The 26,861-nt window shown below is 41.0% G+C and overlaps 3 protein-coding genes across 3 annotated transcripts; all 3 read left to right on the top strand.

Annotated features, from left to right (window-relative positions):
- Nucleotides 1-1,274: 1,274 nt before the first annotated feature.
- Nucleotides 1,275-11,508, top strand: fam117aa (family with sequence similarity 117 member Aa). Its single transcript, XM_083930733.1, has 8 exons — nucleotides 1,275-1,749; nucleotides 3,747-3,892; nucleotides 6,622-6,717; nucleotides 6,901-7,014; nucleotides 7,940-8,056; nucleotides 9,031-9,247; nucleotides 9,361-9,535; nucleotides 10,406-11,508. The coding sequence occupies exons 1-8, from the start codon at nucleotides 1,614-1,616 to the stop codon at nucleotides 10,614-10,616; spliced, it is 1,212 nt and encodes a 403-aa protein (XP_083786859.1). The 5' UTR covers nucleotides 1,275-1,613; the 3' UTR covers nucleotides 10,617-11,508.
- Nucleotides 11,509-13,955: 2,447 nt separating this feature from the next.
- Nucleotides 13,956-21,626, top strand: slc35b1 (solute carrier family 35 member B1). Its single transcript, XM_083930859.1, has 9 exons — nucleotides 13,956-14,107; nucleotides 15,028-15,131; nucleotides 15,224-15,354; nucleotides 15,460-15,490; nucleotides 17,307-17,467; nucleotides 17,572-17,698; nucleotides 19,236-19,342; nucleotides 19,692-19,845; nucleotides 20,969-21,626. Exons 1-9 carry the CDS (start codon nucleotides 13,983-13,985, stop codon nucleotides 21,019-21,021), a joined length of 993 nt encoding a protein of 330 aa, XP_083786985.1. The 5' UTR covers nucleotides 13,956-13,982; the 3' UTR covers nucleotides 21,022-21,626.
- A 1,624-nt stretch (nucleotides 21,627-23,250) lies between these two features.
- On the top strand, nucleotides 23,251-25,648 carry ndufa4a (NDUFA4 mitochondrial complex associated a). The gene is made up of 4 exons (XM_083931488.1): nucleotides 23,251-23,390; nucleotides 24,324-24,412; nucleotides 24,934-24,994; nucleotides 25,365-25,648. Exons 1-4 carry the CDS (start codon nucleotides 23,349-23,351, stop codon nucleotides 25,419-25,421), a joined length of 249 nt encoding a protein of 82 aa, XP_083787614.1. The 5' UTR covers nucleotides 23,251-23,348; the 3' UTR covers nucleotides 25,422-25,648.
- The last annotated feature ends 1,213 nt before the right edge of the window (nucleotides 25,649-26,861 follow it).

The raw sequence follows: 26,861 nt of genomic DNA, 5'->3' as shown, positions 1-26,861 counted from the left end.
CTTGACCATGGGTGGGAGAGAATAGTGATAGTAGCAGAATCAGGATGTATGTGGCTTTTTAATTCAATTCCTTGTGTTCATTTTTTGCAGTTGTTGTTGCCGATTGATCTCGATCTCTCCACGTAGCCACAGCGCCTTTCAGAGAGCCCCACATCCCCTCACAGTCAGCAGAGCAACAGATCAGTGTGAGAGCGCTTTATTCATGAAGAGTTTAGAATAAATACAGAGTTTATGAAACATCTACACACGCTGATGTCTTTCTGGAGAACAACTGCAGCCCTCATCAGTGCACATGAGATTAAAAAAAGGTGGTTATGACACTTGAACCAGCCTTATAGCAACACATTTGTACACACAGCTGACCATATATACAGATTCTACAAGACCTCCTGCTCAGATTTCTTGGTAAAAGTGGTTGCAAAGTATATTCCTTGTATACATTACAGCGTTATTGCACGGGTTTAAAACTGCAGTAAGCGTCTATAGGAGTACTAAAGGGTTAACATAGATGAGGTACAGGCTTACTTTGAAATTGTAGTAGTTATTTTGACTTCTTTCATTACAAAGTTACACGCAGATAATCACGGATGGCTTCTGAGACAACCGGCCCCTGGGCACAGACATGTAAAAGGCCCCCGACTGTCTGGGCAGGAACAAGACACACAAATTCAAAGACTCTACTTTTAGTTATCTGTGAACTCGTAACAAGTTAAATATTAAATATGTGTGCACATGCAGTGTTAAAAACATATAAGAAACACAATGTGAGTTTTTTCCCACCTCGTTTTTCCAAACTTCTGACTTTGACCACTGATAAAAGTGAGATCTTGTACTTTATTATACTAAATAATAGTCCTATAGAAGAGTTCATTAAGCTTCTATTAAGCACACTTTGAAGACCCCACACACACACGCACACACGCACACACGCACACACACACACACACACACACACACACACACACACACACACACACACACACACACACACACACACACACACACACACACACACATACACACACACACACACACGCACACACTGTGAACAGACTCCAGGGTTTGGAGAAGAGGTGGGGCCAAAAAAGGAAAATCTCAATAAAGTGGATGGAGCTTTAAGTTTTTTTTGGGGGGGTCCTTTAGGAGACAGATGGGTGTGATGACCAATGCGTGCTCAGTAGTATTCTGCAGCAACCAACCAGATCGTCCTGCCTGGGAGCCCTACACTCCACGAGATAGTTGCTGTTGTGTTGTCACTTTGCAGAGCAGGGAAACACGCAGAGGAGTGTGAGGGAGCAGCGCGTCTCTGCTGCACGCTGGCCCCTTTCCTTCAAACTGAAGCAACATGAAGCGAGTCATGGGAACGCGTTAAGCTGCACTGCACCCGACAGCTCCTCGTCTGTGCGCAAACAAAATGTTCATGATCCCCAAAGGAAGCTGGGTGCCCAACGAGAGGCCCGATCCGAGCTGTGGATCACCGCTGCGGATGGACTGAATGTGGGAAGAAAAGAGAGTTGCAGTGAACGACGAGAAGAAGGAAAAAGCAAAGCCGTGTGTGTGTGTGTGCGTGTGTGCGTGTGTGTTTTTATAAGCGGAGCCCAGAGGAGTGGGGGATGTCTGGCAGAAGTGGAGGAGCGCCTCGGGGGTGCAGCAGCAGCAGTAGTAACCCCAGCCTGCAGCCCCTCAGAGCCACAGTCCCGTACCAGCTCCAGAGGTGCTCGGCTCTCCTCTGCAGGGAGGTCAAGACGGGTAAATACACAGCAGGAGGAGGAGGAGGGTGAAGCTGCATTCACTTCCATGTGGTGCAGGGTTGAAAAGTTACTTTGGTGCAACTTTAGGATCAATATATGACCGATATGACTGACTATTATTAGTAGGTATACAACAACGGTATTCGATATCTCTTTCGATACCAAGGCAAAAAGAAAAACACTCCAGGACGCAGAAATAGGATTTTTTAAATTAAAATGAACAACGTGCACACAGAGCTGTTACAGAAAGAGCCACTGATCACATACTAACACAGTTGATTTGTTCCCTGTTGCAGCTTTGGGTTGAAAATCCGATTGTAGATCTGTTTTTTTAATAGTTTGGATACCTGTCGTTTTGAAACACGTGGTATTGGAAAGTACTACAGTATCGATACTTTTGACAGCCTTTATATAATGAAATTATGTTGCTCATGGTCAAGAGTTTCATTTACAAATGTATTCGCATCACTTCTCTTTTTCTTTATTTTATTACAAAGGAAAGTAGAACCATTTTCAGTGTCGATTCATTTCTCGATTCATCAATTAGCCGTTTGGTTTGTAAATGGCAGAAAGTCGTCAATCTGCGTTTACCAAAGCCCAAGATGAGGTCTTCAATTGTCTTATTTTGTCCACAACTCAAATATATTCAGTTAACCGTCACAGAGGAGGAAATAAACCAGAAAATATTCACATTCAAGAAGCTGAAATCAGAGAACTTCTACTTTTCATTCTTTAAAAATGACTCAAATTACTTTAATAGTTGACAACTAATCGATTCGTTGTTGCAGTTCTGGATCAGTTGAATAATCGCTTGACAGAAACTGATTTTTCAAGCAAATATGTCAAAGATTTGGGTCTCCAGTGTGAAGATCTGCTGCTTTAAACGCAGTTTAAAATTACACAATAAAGATGTGTGAAATGGGACACCCTAAGTTATCTGAATCTTGTGTACAGGGGCCAAGACACTAAACAGATAGTAGACATATTTTAAATGACATCTGCAAAACACACTTTTTACCCTTTCTAAGATGCGTTTTCCTCGTCTTATATGTTAGAAAGGGAGAGTAAATGATAATAAGGTCACAGGGTGTGTCGTTAAGCAACATTATACGGTGATGGGCACAAATTGGTTAAACGAGAAATTACTCAATAGAGCAAATAATCATAAAGTTGGTTGCAGGCCCCGTGCATGCACACAATTTAATTAAAAAGTGTTTATGATCTTACATTTTAACTTGCGTGCTCATACAGGAGTGAATCATTTACAAAACTTCATTTGAGATAAGCAGAACACACTTTTGCTAATTCAGTGAACTATTAACTTTTCACTTGATTTGTGGTCTAAAAAGTAAAATTCCAACATGCTATGTTTAAGAAGTTAAGTCAACAATGAAGGCTGCTTACCCTGAAACATAACACTGTTCTCATAATGTTATTTGGACACTCGGTCGCCCCTTTGCACTCTGACCTGTGACATCTCGGCTGCATGCTTCAAGCTAACACAGCAGCCGCCTTAAACCCCTCTTTGCTGTACTTTTAACTGTATCCATGCACGTCACAGATGCATGTCGTGGCGTTTATTTATACACCCTGTCTGCCCTGCAACATGACAGCATACTGTACTGTGAGTGCGTTTTTTTTGGCAGCAGATATACTCGACTGTTGTCAGTGTTGTGCAGTTGGATGGCTTTGCTACAGGTCAAAGGCATGGTCCACACCTGCCAGAGATTACAAAGAGCTGCCAGCACTCTGCACACTGCATGGTGGGGAGGAAGCCTGGGAGCAATTTTGAGAACCACTGGTGTTAAAATACTGTTTAGCCTCTTTTATAAGGAGTTTTAACACACATATGTAGAAGCTAAACGTGATCACACAGGCAGGACTTTTTATAACGTCTGCAAGACAGACATCGTTCTGACAAGTACTGAGTGAAGGCTTGCACAACACAGACGGGTTCACTGACTTTTTTTTATTTTATTTCTGTTCCCAAAATAGCTGACAGGACCACGGCTCGCCCGCCGAAACCCACCATACGCCGAACTCTTTCTCTGGACGCCATCGTAGGACCCTATCTGCAGGGACAGTGGCCCAAAGAGGCAGAGGGCACGGCTGTTACCTGCGTCAACGATAAAGCCACACAGGTGAATATTAATATATCATGGCACTGTCAAATTAGTGGTGATATCCCGGTGTAATTACTGTAATTTAACAAAAGCGGGTGCAGATGAGTGACTGCCTGTTATACCACTGCTGGTGTAAGAACACTTTCCCCATAAAACCTGTTGCTTCATGTTGCAGTGAAGAAAAGAAAAGAAACAAGCAGACAGGCAACCAAATGTTTTCTACGCCTTGCTTTTACTTGTATGTTAAGGGTTTCTATAGAGATATCTGATGTTGGGTCTGCAGGTGTCTGGTGGTTCCAGTTTGACGCTGCGGGTGGAAGTCAGCCAACTGGAAATAGTTGTTTTTGTTCTTCTTTAAACTTCTTCCCTCGCTCCCCCCCTCTCGACTGTATCTGCTCCTAACTAGTGCACAAAGCCCCGACCAACATCACCAAGCTCTGCAGCTTCGTCTTCGCTCCTGACACAGTTTAAACCCGAACGAACCCCCTTTGCCTCCATTGTGAGGAACAGACCCCTCCTGACCTCATTATACAGACACCCCATCCCCCAGCGCTCTCCTCAACCACACACACACTCGCATGAACACCACCACCCCACCCTGAACCTCCTCCTGACATAGTTCCTCTGCATTACTTCAGATGATATAACTGAGTTTCTTTCATTCTTCGTTTGGCAATGTTCCTGCAAATTGTGCAAAAATGCATCTGATGTGGATTCCCATTACAAGAGGTTTTAACATTATTATGTTTTACTAAGTCAGTTGTTTTTTATTGCTTTCTCATGTCAAACATTTGGTCAGTTCCACATGACATGACATGGCAATATTATCAAACACACCCAGTAACACAAGTACAGATAGAATAAAATGTCTTTGTTGTCATTGCACAGAATGCAACAGAATAATGTAGCAGCGCATAAACACAGACATTAGAAATAGAGAAGAATAAAATAGGAATATGAAAGAATAGAATATAATACATGTTATAGCTAAGAATGCATGCATTTGTTGTGACAAAAACAGTAGATGGATAACAAATATTGCATTTTGGATAGTAGGTTGTAGTGGCTCTATAAACAGGTAATCAAAGGAAAAACAATATATTTTCAAAAATAATGTATACATGTGCAGGATTGGACAAATAAGAACCTTTATAATATTATATAATACAAACACAACACTGACAAATTGAATCAACACAGTCTAAACAAACAAATGTGTAAGGAAGTGTTTATGTCAGGGTCAGTAGACTGCATTTCAGTGCAAGTTCATTCATTCATCTTCAACCACTTGTCCCTGTCGGGACTCCTGTGCACTGCAAGGTAAAATTAATGTTTTTGCCAAGGGAGTCTGGCGGCTTTGACGAGAGCAGAGAAAACGGCTTCAGTTCCTCTGTGTAAACTTAAACACGGCTGTCTGATGGCAAGGTAATGCTGTGAAAATATTCTAAATATTACGTACATTTAAACTTATATGTATCTTTTTCTTTCTTTGGGTTAAATATGTTGATTACATTTTCACACCTTACATGGGGGTGTGCTGACTGCCATCTACTGTAGGTAACACACTGACTGTGGATAAGTACCTCATATAGCCACACTTCAAAATATTAGAACTATCCCTTTAAGTCAATAAGTCGTCCAAGATGGAAACACTAGCCAGACCAAAATGTTCTGCTGCCTTTGAGTCTTTTTATAGGTTTGTGTCCCATGATCCCCCTGTTCATGTTTTGGGTAGGGCGGAGTTGTTGGTGTTGGATTATTGAGGGGGGGTGGCAGCTGTAACTCTACACCAATGTCAACGTACGACTGACTCATTCTGCATTTTGACTTATTTAGCCGGGGCGATGCACTCTGTATGAGATAACTGGGACAGGACAGGATGGTGTCAGTGTTTAGCTGCAGGCAGAGATGACACTAGTAAGATTTCACTGAGGCCAACGCAGAAAGAGCAGGTCGTATTTTGGGGACAGAAAACCTTGACCCGGCCACGCTGCAGGCAGTGAGAGATGAATGAGTGGCGTTAGCTGCCTAATAAATGGCATGGACACCAGTAGAGTGGGTCAGATTGTTTGCAAGTGTGTGGAGCAGTTGATAGTGGACACCACGACTGTGAGTATCTGATCCGACGGGTTGACTCGACCCGGGTTTCACCTGGTGAAGATGAACTGCCAGTTGTCTGCTCCCGACCAACAGCCGGGGGCCGTCAACCCGACTCCCTCTGGTAGGAAATCAAGAGTCAATGTGAAGAAATCGGTACGGTCACATGAGTGAAAGCTTGATTGACAAAAGAAGAAGTGCAGAAAAAAAGTCTCCTTATTTTCCGTTAGCTGTTTTTCCTCCACTGGCCATGTAAATAAGAAGGCCCTGTTATCGTGGAAGTGCACCGAGGTGTTGAATGCTGTTACTTGCACTGTATTTATAGCCTTTACAACGATGTGGTTTGGATGTTTTCTTATGCGTGTGTGTGTGGAAGCGCCGGGGTTGTTTTTGCAGTGCAGGGTGTTTTTTTTTCTCGTCGCCTTCCTCCGTACAGCTGTTGTGGGGCAGGTGTGCAAGACAGCTGTGGGGCTCCACTCCTTCTGTGTTGTACTCTCAAGTTGTAGTGTTGATAAGAGTTTACTGGGTTAAAAGAAATTCTAAAAGGTCAGCTACAATTGCTGCCAAAAAGGGCCATTTTCTACCATACACCCCCAAACACTGCACTCTTTATTCACCACACTGGTGTATATATATTTATTTTTTCAAAGACTCCAAGTTCCTGGGCAGAGGAAACCCGAGGAAGGAGAAGTGCCAGCGGACACAAGCGCTCCGCGTCGTGGGGCAGCGCGGAGCACCTGAGGGAGGCAAGTAGCAGTTAATCAGACCTCCTGTTTCTCACCCTTCTCTTTATTGTGCACCCTCCCACTGAGAGCATGAAGAATTCACAGCCCCCCTGAGGGGAGAGCGAGTAACCTCACCCTTTTTTTCACCATCAATCGCAGTGACTCCTGAATCATTCTGTCTCTCCCTCTCCACGCCGCCATCAGGTGGCCAAGCTGAGGAACCAGTTGCAGAAGCGCTCCCGCCACGTCCCTCCCTCAGCAGGGTACGAGCTCCCCCACCACCCCCTGCCAGCAGGTCATGCAGCAGGCATCACCCAGGTAGCACCATTGCTCTTTTGTCTCTTTGATGACTTGTGAGAGGGAAGGACACAAAAGAACAAAAGTTTTCATGACTATGGCTGATGCGAGACGGTCTTCCTCAGGCAGACTGGGAAGCCTCTTAGTAACAGGGATATAAAAAAAACAGTGGTGCTTTTCTTAGGAACGGCTGTCATCACATCTCCGGCCATGCTGTCAGAAAGACAATCTGAAACCAGCGTATCATACTGTAACAAGAGTGAAGTCTTCAGCCAGACATCAACATTGGCATCTATATTATATATACGTATGTATATATATACACACATATAAGAGTGTGTTTGTATAAATTGTCATACAGAGTTTGTACAAAGTTTTATTCCAACGGTTATGTTTTCAAGGTCAGGAATGTGCTGGAATTTGAACATATTTTCCATCATAATCAGGTGTTTAATCGACACAATCACTCCATGTCAACCAAAAGCTCGATGAAATGAACAATCCCAATCAAAGATGTGATGACAAAGGCTTTAAGAATCTGGATTTTTTTAGTTTAGGTACCTTGAAAAGTGCTTGAATCTTACAGCATTAAAATAAAGCAGTAGTGGATCAGTGTTTGGGATCTGGGAAACTGCGCCTGTACCAGCTCCGCTTTGTATCAAAATGTGCATAAATCTGACACACAGGTTTGTACTGTAGTGGCTATTTGTTGGCAAAATCAAACTTTAACTCACTGATGCAGCATGGGTACAGTATCTGGTTTACACAGGGAAAATAAGTCTGTGCCAAGGTTTTGAGATTCCAATGATTTATTGTCCAAAAAACACGCAAAGAAACAAACAAATCGTGGACTCTCCTGCTCTGGTAAGAGGTGCTCGCAGTAGGTGCTTGCTGGTCCCCAAAGCACACTCTCTCTCTTTATGACGACTTGTTTTTGTCTCTTCAGACACTGCCCCTGATGCCACTGAACAGGCTCGCCCCACGGCTGCGACGTAGTGTTGAAGGCCTCAACCTGGAGCTGGAAGAGGTGTTTGTTTCTGAGAAACCTGACGATCAGCACGAGGTGAGAACACTGAGCTACGCTTACAATCACAGAGGGTCGAGCTTAGAAAGTTTAATATATAGTTGCCTTTTCCCTTAAAGAGTAAGTCTGGCATTATTGGACCCCATGGTCTTTTTCGGCATTAATATACATCAGATAATCCATCAGGACAGGTTTTTTGGGTGATCAACTATCAAAAGACAAATCCCTAAGAGACGCTAACAGCCAGACATGGCTATCACCGCTTAGCTCGGAGTCGGGGCAGAGGGCCAAACACATCCAGAAAGGCTTTTTTTAACCACTAATATTTTTTACAATACTACAAGCCTTTGCAGCCGATTCATGTTCATATTGATAGGCAGCCGAAACAAGTCGATAGCATCGTAAAACACTCTTTTTTAAATAAACTCCAGATTCCCTAAGTGCGTTATTGGTGCTTCGTTTTATGTGTAGGGACCCTTATGCTACTGCAGAGGTTTGGTGTTATTTTGAGCAATATTAGTGATTTGAAAAAAGCCGCCCCGAGCTAATCAGTATTAGCCACGTCTGGCTGTTAGCTTCTCTCCGGGATTTCTCTGATCAACGAAAAAACTTCGATGGCCGATGGCTTATCTGATATTCATGCCAAAAAAGACCATGGGGTCCAATTGAGCCAGACTCACACTTTAAAGGTCCCATATAAAAAAAAAATCCAACAGATCCACAGAGAAATGCACACCGCCGTAGTCAGAGACTGTGTCTTTCAACCAGCCGTCGGCATACTGAGCCAATTTTGACCTAATGTGGAAGCAGCTGTATTGCACAAGTTAGACATCGTAATCATGAGCTTGTTGTCGTGAAACAACTTTGAAATTGAATAAAAAAGTAATCTGTACCCACATCCATTCTAGCCTTTTTGTAGTAACCTCTGGCTCCCAGAAAAGAAAAACAACCACACATGTACTCCATGCGTTGTTTCTGTTGCTGCTCTGACCCCTTCACTGCTTTTCCTCCAGATTTTGGATATCCCAGATGGCCACAGGGCCCCAATCCCTGTCCAGAGATGCAGCAGTGGCTCTCAGAGCGAGCCCTCCCCGGGCCCCCTTGATCTGGATCCTTCCCTCCTCTCTCCTTCCCAGTCCCCCTGTCCTCTTGATCCATCGCTTCTGTCTCCTTCAAACTCCCCTTCTCCACTGACTCCATCACAGTCCCCCTGTCCCATGGGAAAGCCAGGTTAGTCACATTTTGTGTGGCGTGATTTTAAACCGCATACTGAGGTTTTAAACAGTGATGTATAATTTTCATATTATAAATAAAAGTTGGGATATTTCTGTCCTGTCGCGCAGAGCCGGTGGAGTGTGAGACGCTGTGTCCCGCACCGTCTACATCGCTCCCTTCGTTCGCACTGGACCCTCCTCTGTTGCAGCCCTGCTCCTCCGCTCCTCGTCCCAACAAAACCTACTCCTTCCAACGCGAGGCGCCAGAAGGCTGCGAGCGAGTACGAATGTCTGAGGAGGCGACGTAAGTTAATCCTGTTAGACCAAAACATCATGCAAGTGAAAAGTTATTGTGACTAGCCTAAGGCACGCCCGTGCAATAATGATACTGTCCTATTAGCATCTTGATGTGAACAAAACTTGAGGGAAATAGGAATTTAGTGTACATAGAACAAGTCTTGAACTCATGGAGCGCAAACAAAAGTGTTGCATTTATATTTTTATTTCATTGTACACATATAGCAACAACAGGTGAACCAAAGCTAACAGGAGACACAGGAAGATGTCAATCATTCACAGTAGACACACCCACACAGTCCTGAGAAGAGGTCTAATCAACCTGGTTGACTGAAAACACCTGTGTGGGTGTTCGAGGTTCGATGGTGTTAAAGTGTGATTTTGTCAACAATGGTTGTGTGTCCTGGTTGCGAGCTGTAATTGAGCCCACGGCTAATTTCCCAGGCAATTAACAGTAGTATACTTGTGAGGACCTAGTCAGCTCATGATGAACTAGTCAGCTGTGTGTAACAGTTGTTGGTAACTGCATTTAGCTTTCAGATACCTCAGGCACCTCTTCTGCTTCTTCTTCTCCTCCGCTAAAACAAGACCGCATTGCATTGTGATATACGGGAGTACAATGTACAAGTACACCGTATGTACACTCAAATTACTTTTGAATTGTGGGTATTTTTTAGTGGGCTATAAAGTGTGAATGAAATAAACCATGGAGAATTCGAACACCACTAGAAAATGGTGTACACACTATATAGTGCACTACTTCTGTGATGGGGAACGATTTCGAACACAGCTAATATCCCCATGGATGCATTCACCTTCTCCCTTATTGATCCAGTATCCTGGGGTAAACTACTCTCTCCGTCTCTTTTACCTCCAGTGCCTATCAGGAGGAGCCTCTCCTCCAGCCGTCCTGCCCTGACCCCAATAAAGTCAACTTCACCCCCCATGGAGGCTCTGCTTTCTGCCCTGTCAGCCTCCTGAAGCCCCTCCTGCCCTCCATGGACCTCCTCTTCCGCGGCCTCTCAGTGTCTCCGGTCACCGGCTGCCCAGGTCAGGCTTCTCCTACCAGGCACCTGGGCATGCAGTAGGGGGGTACCTGACCTGACTACCACAGGACTAAACCACACTGCACCGCCAGAACCTGCAGAAACTGCTTTTATATGCCGACAGAGAGCTGTGGTCACCTGACTCATCACTGCTCTAACACACCACGATCACTGTGATCAGAATAAAGAGACTTTGCGATACTTTAGATTAACTTTGGCCCTAAAATCAGGCGGCTTTTACGGATTATTTCCACATGCAGGACGCTTTGTTTGAGCAGCATTTAGTGTTCCCCAAATGGGCTGTGGATTAACTACAGGACTGAATGATGGAAGAGTTTTACTGCTGATTGAGTTGTTGTTGTTTTTGATAAAACTGAATATTGCTTTAGTTATTGCGTCAGTGGTTCCGATGTTTTCGAGCACTTACAACACACGAGTATTACTTTTTTGTTGAATATTCAGCTTAATTCCAGAAACAAACTTGATGTGTTTGTTCTTGAAATGTTTAGAAAAAACTTGCTGGTTGATAAGGAATATTTTTTGGCCCATAGTTTAATGGCGGCCTGCTTTTCTACAGATGTAATTCTATAAAGATATGTATTTTTGTATCTTTGTAAGGACGCTGGTGATACTGGTTTTGTATTCACTAAATCCAACCGACTTGTATTTCTGTATTTTTAATGATATATAAGCAGGGATGCATGTTTTATTAGCTTTACTTGCCTACAGTGGGCTTTGTTCTAACCAAATTTGCGATTTTCGTCCACTTTTTTAGAAACTTGAGTGAGTTTTTTTTGTTTAATGTTGCAATATTCACCTGGATATGGAAGATGTAATGTTCAAATGGATAAAACGCTGTTTGCCAGCGTGATCCCATGCAACACTGATTAAAAAAAACATACCTATACTTGAATAAATGGGTATTATTGTGTCAGCGCTGTCTCCTCAGAATTGATTATGCACCCTTTTCATACTTGTAATGTTTAGTATGCTGTTGCAGTTGTGAAGAAAATAAAATAACCAGGTTAAAATATCTTCTTTAGGAATTATAACTGCTGTGGTTTCGCTCTTGTTGTTGTTTCTTGCCTTTGACACGTGGATTTGCGAGTTTTAAATCGAAGCCCCGCCTCTTCCACCCAAAGCTGCTCTGTGATTGGTCGAGAGTTGCTCTCTATTGCCTTACATGGACCAATGGGTTTAATCCACATCCTAGGACGACAAAAAGGCACGCGACCTATTCAAGGATGGACCCTATATGTTGGTGATAGCTGTCTTTGCAACTACCTCATGACAAAACACAGCAAATACAATTATTACAAGAACCATTCACATTTCTGCAGTGGTAAAAAATAACTTTACTGCACATTTACTCAAGTACACATTTGAGAGATTTATGATATTAATACAAAATATAAAGTTCACATCTCTGCAGACCCTTCACACCCTGCACATCACCTCTTTGAACTTCTCCCCTCTGGCAGGCGTTACAGAACTCTGTACACAAAAACAGTCAGACATAAAAACAGTTTCTACCCCCAGGCCGTCACACTGCTGAACAATTGACCCCACCCGACACATCACACACACATGCCAGACATACAAGACAAATGCACCTAATGCACCTTATGTATATCACTGTAAATAACATAACAAAGATATTTATAACAGCCTGGTCACTTTACTTTGCACAATTATTTTATCTTTCTATTTTAAATTTCTCATATTTACTTGTTAACCTATTTTTGATATTACCTCTATTTTGTATCTTAAATTATTGTTCTGTGTTGTTCTGTTATTGTTCTGTTATTGTTAATGTTATTGTTATGTTTAGGTTTGTCCTGTTAAATGTTTGGAACTGTGAGTAAAGCATGAGCCGGAGTCAAATTCTCTGTATGTCCAACATAGTTAGCAATAAACCTGATTCTGATTCTGATTCTGATTCTGATATAAATCAACTAATGAATTATAATGTATTATAATGGGTTAAGCTATCCAGTAATATATAAAGTAATTCAAATTAGCTCCACCTTTTCCAGCTATAATGTTAAACTGACGTACACAATAATCCGTTAATATAATGAGTATTTTTAAATAGGCCAATCTATTCTATATCGTTGATGTTTTTATTTATATTTTGAATAGAAAGGGGGATTTTTATTGTTATCATTATTATTATTATTATTATTATTATTATTTACATTGAATCATTACACTAAGCACACCATCATGCATATGTGTGATTTAAATATATATATATATGAAGCAAAGGTTATTGCTATTTGTATTGTTGTTATTATTATTTTGAATAGAAAAGGTCATTTTTATTGTTATTGTTATTATTAATATTATCTACATTGAATCGTTACACTAAACACACCATCTTGTATCTATGTGATAGATACCTCCGCATTTATGTGATTTAATTATTTAATATATATATTAAGAAAATTAGATTTATTGTTATTGTTATTAGTATTATTATTTACATTGAATCGTTACACCAAACACACCTTCATAGATTTCTGTGATTTAATGACATATGAAGGAAAAGTGATTATTATTAGTATTGTTCTATGGTATTGTTGTTATTGTTCGGTTACACTAAACAAACCATCATGTATTCATGTGATGTATATATATATATATACACACACACACAGGTATATGTACAGGTATATGTATGTATGGAAGAGATATTGTTGTAACTATTGTTCTTGTTTCACTAAAGACAGCATCATGTATTTATGTGATTGTATATATATATATATATGTGTATATATATATATATATACATATATATATATGTATATATATATATGTATGTATATATATATACATATATCTATATATATATATATATACATATATATATATATATATATAGAGCTATTCTTGTTTCACTAAAGACACCATCATGCATGATTTCATTAAACTGTAATTGTTCAGGCATAGCTGTGGACACCTCTGAGGTCCTTTCATAAAGAAAAACAAGTTTCCTGACGCGACAGGTTTTCCACTAATTTTTCAGCACTTTAATTTCTGAATGAAAACACGAGCTGTCACTGTACCCTGCTGACAGGACCGGGACCAGGACCAGGACCAGGACCAGGACCAGGACCAGGACACTCGGGTGTGATCGTGGGATGTTGTTGTCCTGAAGGAGACATTTAGACCCAATGCCAGAATGATAAACACATGATAAGTGTCTGTCTGTGCAGCTCCACAGAGTTTACTTAACTAATTAACATTTACCGTGAACAGTGAAGGTTTGAAGCCGCCACCTGACGTGAAGACGCGAGCACCACTTCCGGGCTCGTCACGTCGGCTATAGTGGAGCGGGACGTCGGTGTGAGGGGAGCGGGGGGCGGAGGGGTGTCGGTTCACATTCCCGGGCTGCTGGACGATAGCATGGCTGCGGGAAAGGGAGCCGGTAAGCCGGCCTCGATGTGGGACAACATGCGGGTGCGGTTCATCGTTTGCTTCCTCGGAGTCTTCGTGTGTTACTTTTATTACGGAATATTACAAGAGACCATGTAAGTCACATTTATAACCTGCTTTTTACACATGTCCTTCTGCCAGACTCCCTTCATAAATCTACCGATTTAACGTTTGCTAGCGTATTCACAGTTCCCGAATAAATATGAGCTTTATTTTTATTTATCATGGCTTAAGTTCATGCACAACGAAGTTCGGCGTGTGCTAGTATTAGTATTAGTGAAAACCCTCTGTTATGCAACATCATGCAACGTTAGCTTTACCATCTTCAAAGGCAGAGTCTGTCATTTAAATTGTCAGATTGTTTAATGGAGTTTGGCGCAATCTTCAGTTTGTATTAGAAAATGCAAAGTATTGACCACTGCACCCTTGAGCTGTACTTGTAGTTCACTAAAGCTATTGTGAAATCCCTCATTAATGTTTTTTGGCAAGAGTTTAGAGCTAAAATTGAAAGTCTATTGATGCATCTGCATAGTTTCAACAATGCCTCAATGGTTATTTGTGGTTCTCTATAATAAAAAAGTGGATGAAATAAGAGGAGCTCTCTTCTGCATGCCACACACTGAGGCTTGACACAGATGGTATGTTCTCACGAGAGAGCACAGAGATCAGATCTGGTTTCAAAATGATGACTCAAAACTGGCAGCAGACCTTTTGAAAAACCGAATCGATTGACTTCTATTATGTATTTTTATTAAACGACATTGCCGTTATGTTTCCCGTGAGTGCGTGGTGAATATTGAACCTCGTCACCAACAAGCAAGCTGCTTAAATGTCACCACCCCCAGCAAACCCTGTCAGTTGTAACTCAATGCATTATGGTCTCTCCTTTCTTAAGGGGCCTTTTTTTCTGCAGCTTAGAGACTCGTGAAAGCGCTCCACCCGTGCTTCTGCCAGGAATCTTTGTGATCTGTTGCACTCAACACAGTGTTGTCTCTCTGACTCTTCCCTCTTCCAGCACTCGAGGTGATTATGGCCAGGGAGACCAAAAGGAGAAGTTCAGATTCGCCCAGACGCTGGTCTGCATCCAGTGCATTGTCAGTGCTGTGTTTGCTAGGATCTGTGAGTACGAGCTGTACAGAAAAAACAAATAAAAATGTGTAAAATAAATAAATGAAAACATCCTGAAGCCAGATTTCCCTCTTTATCATCAGTGATTCAGTTTTTTGAGGGCTCCAAGCCGGATCACACCAAGAGCTGGCTCTATGGACTGTGTTCCCTCTCTTATCTCGGAGCCATGGTGTCCAGTAACTCCGCCCTTCAGTACGTCAACTACCCCACACAGGTGAGGCTGCCCTTTTTAAGATGGAGCAAAGTTAGTTAGTAAACACGATTCTTGTGGATGTATTGGTGCTATCGTATCCTAAAGCTATGTTCTTGTTGTTGAAAGGTGTTGGGGAAATCCTGCAAGCCCATACCAGGTAATTCTGATAATGCTCTCTGTCTTTTTATCCCCTGGACACATGCATATCACAAACATAATATGATTTTACAGAAGAAATCATTTGAAAACTCCTCCACGTGGGAGACTAGGTGATTAAATGTAACGGTTGGTTATATATGGTGGTTATATACTAAATACTACAACATCTGAGCCCTGAGTAAGTAAGAACTCAAACTCAACTAACTCAGAAGCTGCCTGGTCTCATAATGTAATGTATTGTTTAATGTACTGTGTATAATACCTGACATAGATTCTGATATCTTTCCTAATTGATCAAGGACACAGTGAGTAAGCAATGCATGAGAGCAAATATGGCAGGTTACTGTATGTTCTGTTTGTACTGTACATGGGGTTTATATCTCGCAGAGGAGGTCTCGGGGAAGACCCAGGACTAGGTGGAGAGATTATATCTCCACACTGGCCTGGGAACGCCTCGGGATCCCCCAGTTAGAGCTGGTTAATGTGGCCCGGGAAAGGGAAGTTTGGGGTCCCCTGCTAAAGCTGCTGCCCCCGCGACCCGACCCTGGATAAGCGGTTGAAGATGAGATGAGATGAGATGAGAACTCTGGGAGCTTGTTTTTTCCTTGCAAAAAAACTTGTGTGTAGTTCTGACACTGGGGACATAAAGCAGAGCAGTCCCAGACGATCTGAGAGGTCTGGGTGGCTCCTAATGTAGCAAATCAGAAATGTATTTTGGCCCTAAACCATGTAATTTTTTACAAATCAACAGTCATGTTTCAAAGATAGAGTTTTTGACAGACAAGGCAGTGTAAAGATCTTAGAACTGGAGTGATGTGATCCATTTTCTCGGTCTCAGTGAGGACTCGAGCAGCAGCGTTCTGCATCAACTTTTTAGGGAGACTTGTAAAGGCTTTACAGTAGTCGAGTCTACTAAAGAAGAATGTCTTGACATTTTTCCAAATCCTGCTGAGACATAAGTCCTTTGGCCTTTGACACGCAACCTCCGAACACCTGGAAATAATTTAGGCTAGTTTTCCGGTCATGAAAATGCCTAGAATTGGGTAAAATGACCAAATATCCTGGGAATAATCCCTGTTGTCCTGGAAACTTTAAACTGTATTTTATCCCCTCACTCAGATCACCTACTAAAGGTGCGTATTTCATTCAAAACTTGACTTGTTGGCAGGATAAGCTGCATGGTATGACACTTCAAAGCGGGTTTGCCAGGTCCAAAGCGGAATGCTACCATTTAATTTCAGAACGGACTTGCGCGCTTTGCTGTGTGAAGCGGGTTAAATGTGTCAAAACTAAGCCTACGGGTAAACGATGTGACTGTTTGTGAGCAAGTGCTGTCCTGTATTTTTAAGAAAAACTGAAAATTATTTCTTAAAAAGGATGGGGACTTATCATAATGTTAATGTTAATTTTATCTTAATGCGACTGTTGAAATTCACGACTACACCAAGAGTAAACATCCTGTTATATTAACATTGGTGCCAGGAAAGCATGTTTAGCAGATTTCTTTCTTTGACTGAGCAAAACTAAATTAAAACAAATGCTGTATAAATATTTCTTCATTTCATCTCCACTGTGGCCTTCTTTTTTTCCACACGGAGAATTATGAAGTATGGGCATTGAAAGAATTGGGCCAATAAGCGGAATCGATAATGGCATGGTATGAATAAAGTCTTATCAGTTCCCACCCCTAATCTCAGAACTGAAGGTCTGACATTTTGTGTCCGGAGTAGAATTGCCCCAAACTGCTAACCAAAGATGTCACCTTGGTATCCTGGCTTAAAAAACGCCCTTGTGCTGTTGTTGTGTTGTTGCAGTGATGATCCTCGGTGTGACAATACTCAGGAAGAAGTACCCGCTGGCTAAGTATCTGTGTGTGCTGCTCATTGTGAGCGGTGTAGCGCTCTTCCTCTACAAACCCAACAAGAGCTCAGCTGTTGCAGATGACCATGTTTTTGGCTTCGGAGAGATTCTGTTGGTGAGTTTATGTTGAGTCAATTTCACCGTCTCTTTCCTGTAGCCACGGTAACCCTGACATTTCTATGACATTTGTCTCATTCTGCGTTTTCTCCTGTGTCGTAGCTGGTCTCTTTGACGTTGGACGGTTTGACCGGCGTGGCCCAGGACCACATGAGGGCCCGCTTCCAGACAACCGCCAACCACATGATGCTGAACATCAACATGTGGTCCACTCTGGTGCTGGGAATAGGTGAGTCCACTACGCTCTCTGCCAAACTCCTCTCTGACTCAATATGTGCCATGAAGTGCCAGGAAGCATGGAGGGTTTCATTCCAGCCAGAACTACACCGGGCTGATTGGCACACCTACAGCTGGAGAGGAGAAACGAATGAGCAAAAGCCTTCAGTGCTGCCAATACATATCAGAATGACACAGACACTGGAGCACTGAACATCCTGCTGCAAAGGCTGAAAGCAAATGTTTAACTATCCTTTGGTACATTAATACCCTTTTGTAACTATAATGTTCATTAATACACTTCACTACATACGACTGTCGAATCAGAAGCTTTTGTGGTTACATTTTATACCGAGGTACACCTGTTCAACAATAAATAGTTGCTTATGCATGCATATGAAGAAGAAGAAGAAGAAGAAGAAGAAGAAGAAGAAGAAGAAGAAGAAGAAGAAGAAGAAGAAGAAGAAGAAGAAGAAGAAGAAGAAGAAGAAGAAGAAGAAGAAGAAGAAGAAGAAGAAGAAGAAGAAGAAGAAGAAGAAGAAGAAGAAGAAGAAGAAGAAGAAGAAGAAGAAGAAGAAGAAGAAGAAGAAGAAGAAGAAGAAGAAGAAGAAGAAGAAGAAGAAGAAGAAGAAGAAGAAGAAGAAGAAGAAGAAGAATCCCAGCCGAGTCACCTATGGACTGAGCTACTCCCCCCCCCCCCCCCCCCCCCCCATGTTGGCTCTTTATTATTTTACATTATGTTCTGTCATTATTAGTTGTGTTGATTTATATTTGTGACAATCCTAATGAGTAAAAAACCCAAACAAAAAAAAAAACAACAGCTCTATTAGATGCTCTTTAAAAAAAAGAAGAAGCACCTTTCTCTCTCAGGAGCCAAAAACTCATTAATTCAGTCAAGGCAAAGTGTTCAGTGTTATCCTTATAGATAAGGAATCCTGCACCTCAAAGCCTGCAGTTCAGTGAGGAGGTCGCTCTAATATACAGCACATAAAACAAACGCAATATAACACTGAGGTTAGGCACTAATGGGCCGCAAGATAAAGATCAAAAAGGTCAAACCAGCGTGAGAACCGAGCGACGGTTATCATTCTTATAACTAAACTAATTGGCAATGCCTGCTATCTCTTAGTAAGTGTCTGTCTCCTCTGCACAGCCGCCTCACACTTCCAAAGACCATCATTACATCGTTATTTGTTTTTCAAAAGTGATAAATTCCCTCCAAGGCTGCATAATATTTCCTTCAGAGGTCCTGGGGTTTAGTTTATGCACATACCTTCAGACTGCTGCCTTCATGAGAAGTGCATATAAGCTTTGAAGTGCTGGTATTTCCCAAGATATTAAGGTATTCTTATAGCTCCACTCCCACATACACTCATGACACCCCCACACCCAGGGCTTCATCTCACTGTTGTTATAATTTCACACCACTTGGTGGCGCCATATGCCCGCAGCCTGAAGACCATGATCTGATTCTCTCAGTACTGTAGACGAGGCAACTACATGTGACTTTATGTTCAATTCCTGAGTTGTTGTCTTGTTTTTTTCCCCAGCTGTATTATGGACTGGGGAGGTATGGGAGTTTCTAAGTTTTACTGAACGCAACCCGAGCATCATCTACAATATCCTTCTGTTCGGAGTGACCAGTGCATTAGGACAGGTGGGTGGATGGTGTTGTGTCGCACCGTTGGAAGAATCCTTTACTTAACTTAAAGTTTTTGGAATTGTATATCCAAATGACATTCGTGTGTGTGTGTGTGTGTGTGTGTGTGTGTGTGTGTGTGTGTGTGTGTGTGTGTGTGTGTGTGTGTGTGTGTGTGTGTGTGTGTGTGTGTGTGTGTGTGTGTGTGTGTGTGTGTGTGTGTGTGTGTGTGTGTGTGTGTGTGTGTGTGTGTGTGTGTGTGTGTGTGTGTGTGTGTGTGTGTGTGTGTGTGTGTGTGTGTGTGTGTGTGTGTGTGTGTGTGTGTGTGTGTGTGTGTGTGTGTGTGTGTGTGTGTGTGTTTTACCAGACCTTCATCTTCATGACGGTGGTGTACTTCGGGCCTCTGACGTGCTCCATCGTCACCACCACAAGGAAGTTCTTCACCATTCTCGGCTCCGTCCTTCTGTTTGGTAACGTCATGAGCCCGATGCAGTGGTTTGGCACCATCCTGGTGTTCCTCGGTGAGCGTTTAGTCTGCCCTCTCTGGATTTATTTATTTGTTTATTTTTATTTGACCAGGAGTAAAAGACTCATTGAGATTAAAAATCTCCTTTTCAAGAGTGTCCTGACCAAGACAGGCACAAGAAACGGACAAACATATAACAATTAAATGGAAACGAATAACAGTCTTAAAACATATCACAGCATTCAAACATTCAAAACATCTACAGCCAGATATACCAGCTCCCAAGTCATTATTACCAGTGTCTCTTGCTCCTTCCCCCTGCATTTTTCTCATTAATGCACAATTACACTCACAAAATATGCAGTTTTTTTGCCCTTATTTTGAAAAAGACAATATTCTTACTACGCTGGTTGGTACATGGTTAAAAACAAAAAAATATATATATGTATATTCCTGTCTACATACAGCCATGAAAAATTAGTTTTTTTTTCACAGTTCCCACTGATGGCAAACAAAGCGACCCTCTTTCACTCCTTCGACCACCTTCTTAAAAAGGTTGGCGTTTGCGATACTTGTAAATATCCAAAAACCTGTTGGTATCCAAGTCTTACATTACGTTAAAAGTATTTTCTTTTGGGCAGCCTTGCAAACTGTTGGCTAGTTGGTTTGTGTGCAGCAACCATAGCAACGCACAGATCTCACTGTAAACTAGAAAGAGGCTGTAAACCGTCACAAACTGCAGTAAAAACGCCATACGTCATACACATACTCTGAATGCGCTGTATACATGGCCTGAATAATACCAGCATATTCCACGTCTCAACCGAAAAATAAAAGTGTGCAGATAAATGTAGTCGCTGTGAAATCAATGTGAGAATATAACGCTTGCAGAAACACGGTTGTAGCCTGAGACAGATTCTGTACGTTTGTTATCACACAAAAATTAGATGCAATTGGGGAATACTTTGGCTTCCCACGCACATCATTTGGTTAAGAGGTAAATTATGTTTGAGAGTGTAGCTGAAGGGGTGTCAGTAAATACAACACTGACACAGCTGGAGGAGAAGCCAGAATGCTCAATTTATTTTATTGTTTTTATTGGTTAAAGTGGTAATTTTATCCAGAGTGTAAAGTCATTTCCATTCCTTAATCACACCTTTTTGTTTTCCTCTCTTCAGGGCTCGGATTTGATGCAAAATTTGGCAAAACCCCCAAGAAGACGACACACTAAAATGTCTGGAGCACAGAAAGATTGCAGATGGAAACACTCTATAGCCAGTATATTATTTTCATAAGACGTCCTGTATAGGCACACTGTACTGTATGTGCCTATGATTAGTGTAACTATGGTCGGATTTTTAACTTAACTGTATTTAAAAGAGAATCCAGCTTCTGTTGCGTACTGGTGATGAATGGATGACGCATTTTACTTGGGATCAAGTTCTGAATTAACTGTGACGAGCCATTAACATCTTTTTTTTACCACAAGATCCCAAAGTTTTGTGGAAAATACTGTATTTAGACATTTCTTTATGTTTCTGAAGCCAGCTTACCTCCCTTGGATGGATATCAAAACCTGACAAGCAAACGTTCCCAGCATTTAACTCACGAACTTGCCACCAAATGAGGTTCGGTTTACAAACCGTTTCTTGAATGTGTGTGATTGTCACAATTATTTCTTGGCAAACAAGCAGTCAAGTATCATGCCATTTATAAAATACAAACTGATGTATGTAGCCTGTTGTGTTATGTTCAGTCTTACTATTGAATTGTTTTTACCTTTTTATTTTCTACAAATTGAAAATAACTTACCATAAAAGGGAAATTGTGATGTTCCATGGTGATTTTCTTTTAATCTTTTTTCTGACGCAGACTTTACTCGATGGGTCAGACAGTTGAGATACTCCTCTCTGATTGGCTGCTGCTTGTTTTAAATGGCTGTTAAATAGCCAACAAACAGTTCATTAGTGCTTTTAGTGGAATTAATTTACACCAGCAACGTATGTTGTTAAAGCACAGCGTATCACTTAAACAGTGGTCTTTAAGGCTACTTGAAATAATGGTCTTTAAACACATTTTGATAATAGGGATGCACTGAAGCATTGGATTCCTTAAGGTTATATTTGCCCAAATAGCATAATTGCAGGGAAACAGCACCACTTAGTGACAGAATGAAAAACAACAAACTCGTAAATATGAGAGATTAGAGAAAAAACTGCTTTAAATAGTTAGAATAATTATAATTTAGGGGACAGCTCCTTAAACTTTAGACATGGAAACAACGCCCCCTGCTGTCACATTGTCACAGTTCACCTGTTTACACCGACACGAGACTCGAGCATTTAACGATTTTATCTCCATGTCACTGACATTAATTATTTAAATGTATTTTTCATTTTTAATAATTTCTTTAATAATCTAAAGAGAATCAAACTAATGCAACATGAGGCAGAGTCAATATTACAACTGGGTAAAATGATCTGATGTTTGTATCCACAGGGACGTAATGTGACAGGTGAAAATGGGAAGATTAACACAATTCTCATAATGGCATAACGATTATATACACAAGGACGAATTAGAGAAAACTTGTGCTTTTTGTAATGAATTTCATCTCTATTGTAAATCCCTGAAACGTGAATTTAAAATCTGCAAAAGAACTACTCAGAGGTGTAAAATTGTACAAATGAATAGTCTATATAAGTCTATTTGTATAGTATATATATATATACATATATATATATATATATAGTGTATAGCACATTTCCTATGTCAATATGCTTCTTAATTAAAAGCTTATATTTGACAAAAAGAAACAATAAAAAGGTATTAAATAAAAACATAAGGCATAGCATAAAAACGGGTATTACAATAAGGCATTACAATAAAATAAAGTATTTTTAAAAAAGGATAAAAACAATACTGATTCTTACCCATCAACCCAAATTTTAAACCTACATAAAAGCTTGTGGAAAAACTACCTTTTTTGAGTTTTCAATGTACTTCACATTTAAATTGGAGATAATTTATATTTATTTATTGGGGTATATATTTTATATTTTTACTACACATAATTTTAATACTATGTTCAACCTGCCTTGTTTCTATATTTGGAGGGGGGGAAGAAAATATATACATTATATTAATTTAAGCTACACCTGTCTTTGTAGAGAGATGCCTCTGATGTCTGTGTTTGATTCAGGTGTATTGATTGATTTTGTTTTTGGGTTGAAATCTGCTCATTTGTAGCAACTCCTTTAGCTTCTGCCAGAATAAAAATACTGTGAAAAAAAACAAAACACAAGGGACACATGAGCATATTGATGGAAAACTACAAAACGACTCTGCACTTACCATATTCAGTACGAATTCTATATATAGTACATATGATAATTAATAATCATGTGTTTTCGCCAGGCACTATGTCAGACAGCTTATTTTCTGGATTCATGGGTCCTTTCTTCCGCCAGATCTGACAGATTTAGTTGCGCACCTTTTTGGCAAGACTGCTGGTAATCCATTTATTTTTGTACAGCTTCATCTCCCACTAACGTGAAAATGCTGGCCACTGTCCGCAAACAGCTTAGGAGTCACCCGGCTGTGAGTATACCCCGGTTATATTCAATACAAGTTTATTTTAGAGGTTTTAAACGTCATCGTTATCTGTGAATTTAGTGTCGCTAACCTAGCTTAGCTAACTAGTTAGCGTTAGAGAGCTAGTCCTTGTTGACCGCGTTGACTTTGAGAAGTTGTGTTAAACATAAAAAGATGCTTTTTTCTGTTAAATAAATTTTTGTATAAAGAGTTTATTGATAAAGTAAGTGTCGTGGCTTTTGGGAGTTGATGTGTTGGAGTCAAATCAGGTCACCAACTGGTTATTAGCCGAGAAAGGGGTCTGCTGCTGCTGCTGCGGCTGTGCTGAAAATAGCAACGAATGCTACTAGTTAGCAAGTAGCATTTTTATTGGTTGACGTTGACTTGAAGTTCAAATTTTCCAAACCACAGATGATATTTCCGTACAGTGATATTTGACTTGAGTAATTTAGAGTGTCTATAGTATTTAAGAAGTGGCGACTGAAAGAAAGTTGTAAACAGGAAATGGTTAAACTAGTTTCACAACACCTGACAGCTGTAGTCTGCAAGGGCAAATAATCTGAGGCAGATAACTTATTCATAGGTTACATTTTATAGGCAACTAGAGCAAATGCTGTTGTCAGCCTCACATATGTAGATTTTCCCGCTTTTCTCTGTTTTATATCATATTAAACTGAATATCTTTAGGTTTTGTGCAGACAATACAACACATTTAAGGATCATCTTGGACTCTGAGAAACACGGATGGACGTTTTTCACTATCTTCTGACATTTTATTGACCAAATCGTTAATTTTGTAAGCTGTTTTGCCCTCTTGCTTGTTGTTGCAGGGCAGTGTTTTGTTTTCACAAGCTGCCAGCTTACATCTGGATGTTGAGCGGTGACATTTGGCATTTAAGTTGATTGTGGTTTCTTATCTTTTCTGTCTGTCACCTACAGCTGATTCCACTTTTTATTTTCATCGGCGGAGGGGCTGCCATGTCCATGCTGTACCTCGGTCGTCTGGCCTTGAGAAACCCTGATGTCTGGTGAGGACTCAAGTCATGACACATGCAACCATGTGTCTTTTATTCTACTACCTACTTTACTTCTGCCCTTTTCCAAAATGGTAAAAAGGTGGGAGTGGGTACATGTTTTCTGCATCTATTGAGATTTGCAGATGGGGAAAAAATTGAATAAGAACAGTTATTTATAACTTAAGTGTATATATATTAATACTTGCTTATCAATCTCATGTTATGCAGAAAACACATCAAATAATAAAAATTACAGCCAGACATGCTCATGTGTTTCAAGCCCGAAGAAATTCTTTGTAAACATAGGTCATCATGTCACAGGACTCTGTTACTGATTAGCTGCAGGTATTATCTTGCCGACCTTGGCTGCAAAAAGTTGTTTAAAACTATCCCCAGCTTTTAGTTTGGACACACTTTGCTGCAGATGCAGTGGTTTTATTACACATGCATTGCAGCTAACCTGTAAGCTGCACTTCCCCGCTGCAGTTGATTCATCTTAAATAACACGTACACACCTGGTTTCTCCTCTGTAGCTGGGATCGCAAGAACAACCCAGAGCCCTGGAACAAGATGGCCCCAACTGATCAGTACAAGGTGAGCCTCTGTCAACTCTTACGGTGTGTTACAGTCATGTTTTTCTGTGCTCAAGAGTTCAGGTTGGTTGTATTCAGGGATGATGGCATGGATCTTTGCCAGTCTTGTTGCTGAGCCATGGATTATTCCTTCACTTGGGCTAATCAAATGACATAATCCGGTTTACCGCTGACTTGTAGTTACAAATCTGATGAAGTCATTAACTGCTCACACTTGATCAAAAGTAAGAGTAGGAATTTCCAGAACACAAGAAGAAACGAGTATCTTACTTTATGTCAAAACATCAACTTTAAGTGACCTCAACTCACTTTGTTTTTTATGTGAAATATCTATCTTTGTTTCTGAGCTAAGATTTGTTTTCCATTCTCAGTTTTACACAGTCAACATGGACTACAGCAAGCTGAAGAAGCAAGGCCCTGATTTCTAAAGATCATATCTGATGGACCAAAAAGCCATGAGCTCATCCGCACAGACCCATTTTGAACTTCCTCCGGACACCTGAGGGATGCAGAGGCTAAACCCGCACAGTGATTCATATTTAAGTTCTCTCATTGCATCCTATTGGCTTTTTGAAAACATTGTCATTTTCATGTCAATAAACTGAAGGAGTCATCTCTCCTCTGTACAATGAAACGGTTTCATTGATTCCGATTTCTGTTTTTCATGCGCTCGATCTTGGGTCATGTTTTTATTTGCATAGTACATACAGTGTGTTTGCATTATCATCCAGACCAGCGACACTGTTTACAGTTATGTCATGCTTGGCTGTTACTATATTGGCTGTGCCTTCACCTCATTTACTTTGTCCTGCGTTCACCCGGCTGCTGGTGAGTTATGGACCACAACTGCTCTTGGCTGCTATCCAGGGCCTTATCGGTATGTCGGAGTCGCAGACTTTAACCTGGTCACATTTGAGAAGTGGGCTCCCTCTCGTGGCAGCTGTGGCAGTCCACAAACTATGGTGATAAAACGTCATCGGCATTTAGTTTATGAGGCCTGCCAGCTGCCCAGTGCTTCTGCTGCGGAAGTTTCTAAGCTTTCAGAAGATGCTGTGTTTTAAAGGGATGAGTGAGGCGACCTGGCTCCCTCCCTGCAAAGGACTTGTGTTTGTTTAAAGCAATAACGTGTTCTCTTGTTACATGCTGTGCAGTAGAATCAATGGTAGAACTCTTGGAGGTGTTTCTCTTTATCGAATGCCATCGCTCTCAGCCAGATGAGTTTGTAAATGTCAACCGATCGCGCTGTTCCTTATGCAGCTCAGGGGGAGAAATGTGACAAGGATGAGCAGCCAACGCGGTGCAGAAAATGTCAAGGAGACCTCCATATTTTGAATAGAAGTTAAATCATCACCCCCCTCTCCACAGCTGAAGCGCTTGTGTGTCTTTTTCTACACCTGGGGAAATGAGAATTAACTTCTGGCACAGCGTGGAACAATGCTTAATTTTGGAACATTTAAATTGTTTCAGGCATGTTCGTCTCGTTAGCTCATACGTAAACACACAACTGTTAAATAGTTCTTGGAAAATGGAAATAACATGCCATTGTTTTTTTTTCTCAGCTTTTATATTTATTTGTTTATGTAACCTGTGGTTTTCATCTTAAGGGAAGCAAAATGAAAGCAATTGACATGCTGCGGCTGAATGTCTGAGGGAGACCAATAAAAATCGACAAAATGAATCATGTATTGTTCTCAGATTGAAAAAACAACATTTTCCTGCCTTATTTCATGCTCCCACTGGAGAGTAATGACTTATTAACTTTATCTTTGTGTAGGATCAAATAACCAGTTTCAAAGTTCCTGAATTTAATGCATTAAAATCAGTGACGTCTTTATATAAAAACTTCCATTGCAAAGTTTGCCATTCAG

This window comes from Echiichthys vipera, assembly GCF_963691815.1.
Source record: "Echiichthys vipera genome assembly, chromosome: 17".
NCBI classification, from domain to species: Eukaryota; Metazoa; Chordata; class Actinopteri; order Perciformes; family Trachinidae; genus Echiichthys; species Echiichthys vipera.
The sequence above is the reverse complement of the archived record's forward strand: the minus strand, read 5'-3'. Positions and strand labels throughout refer to the sequence as shown.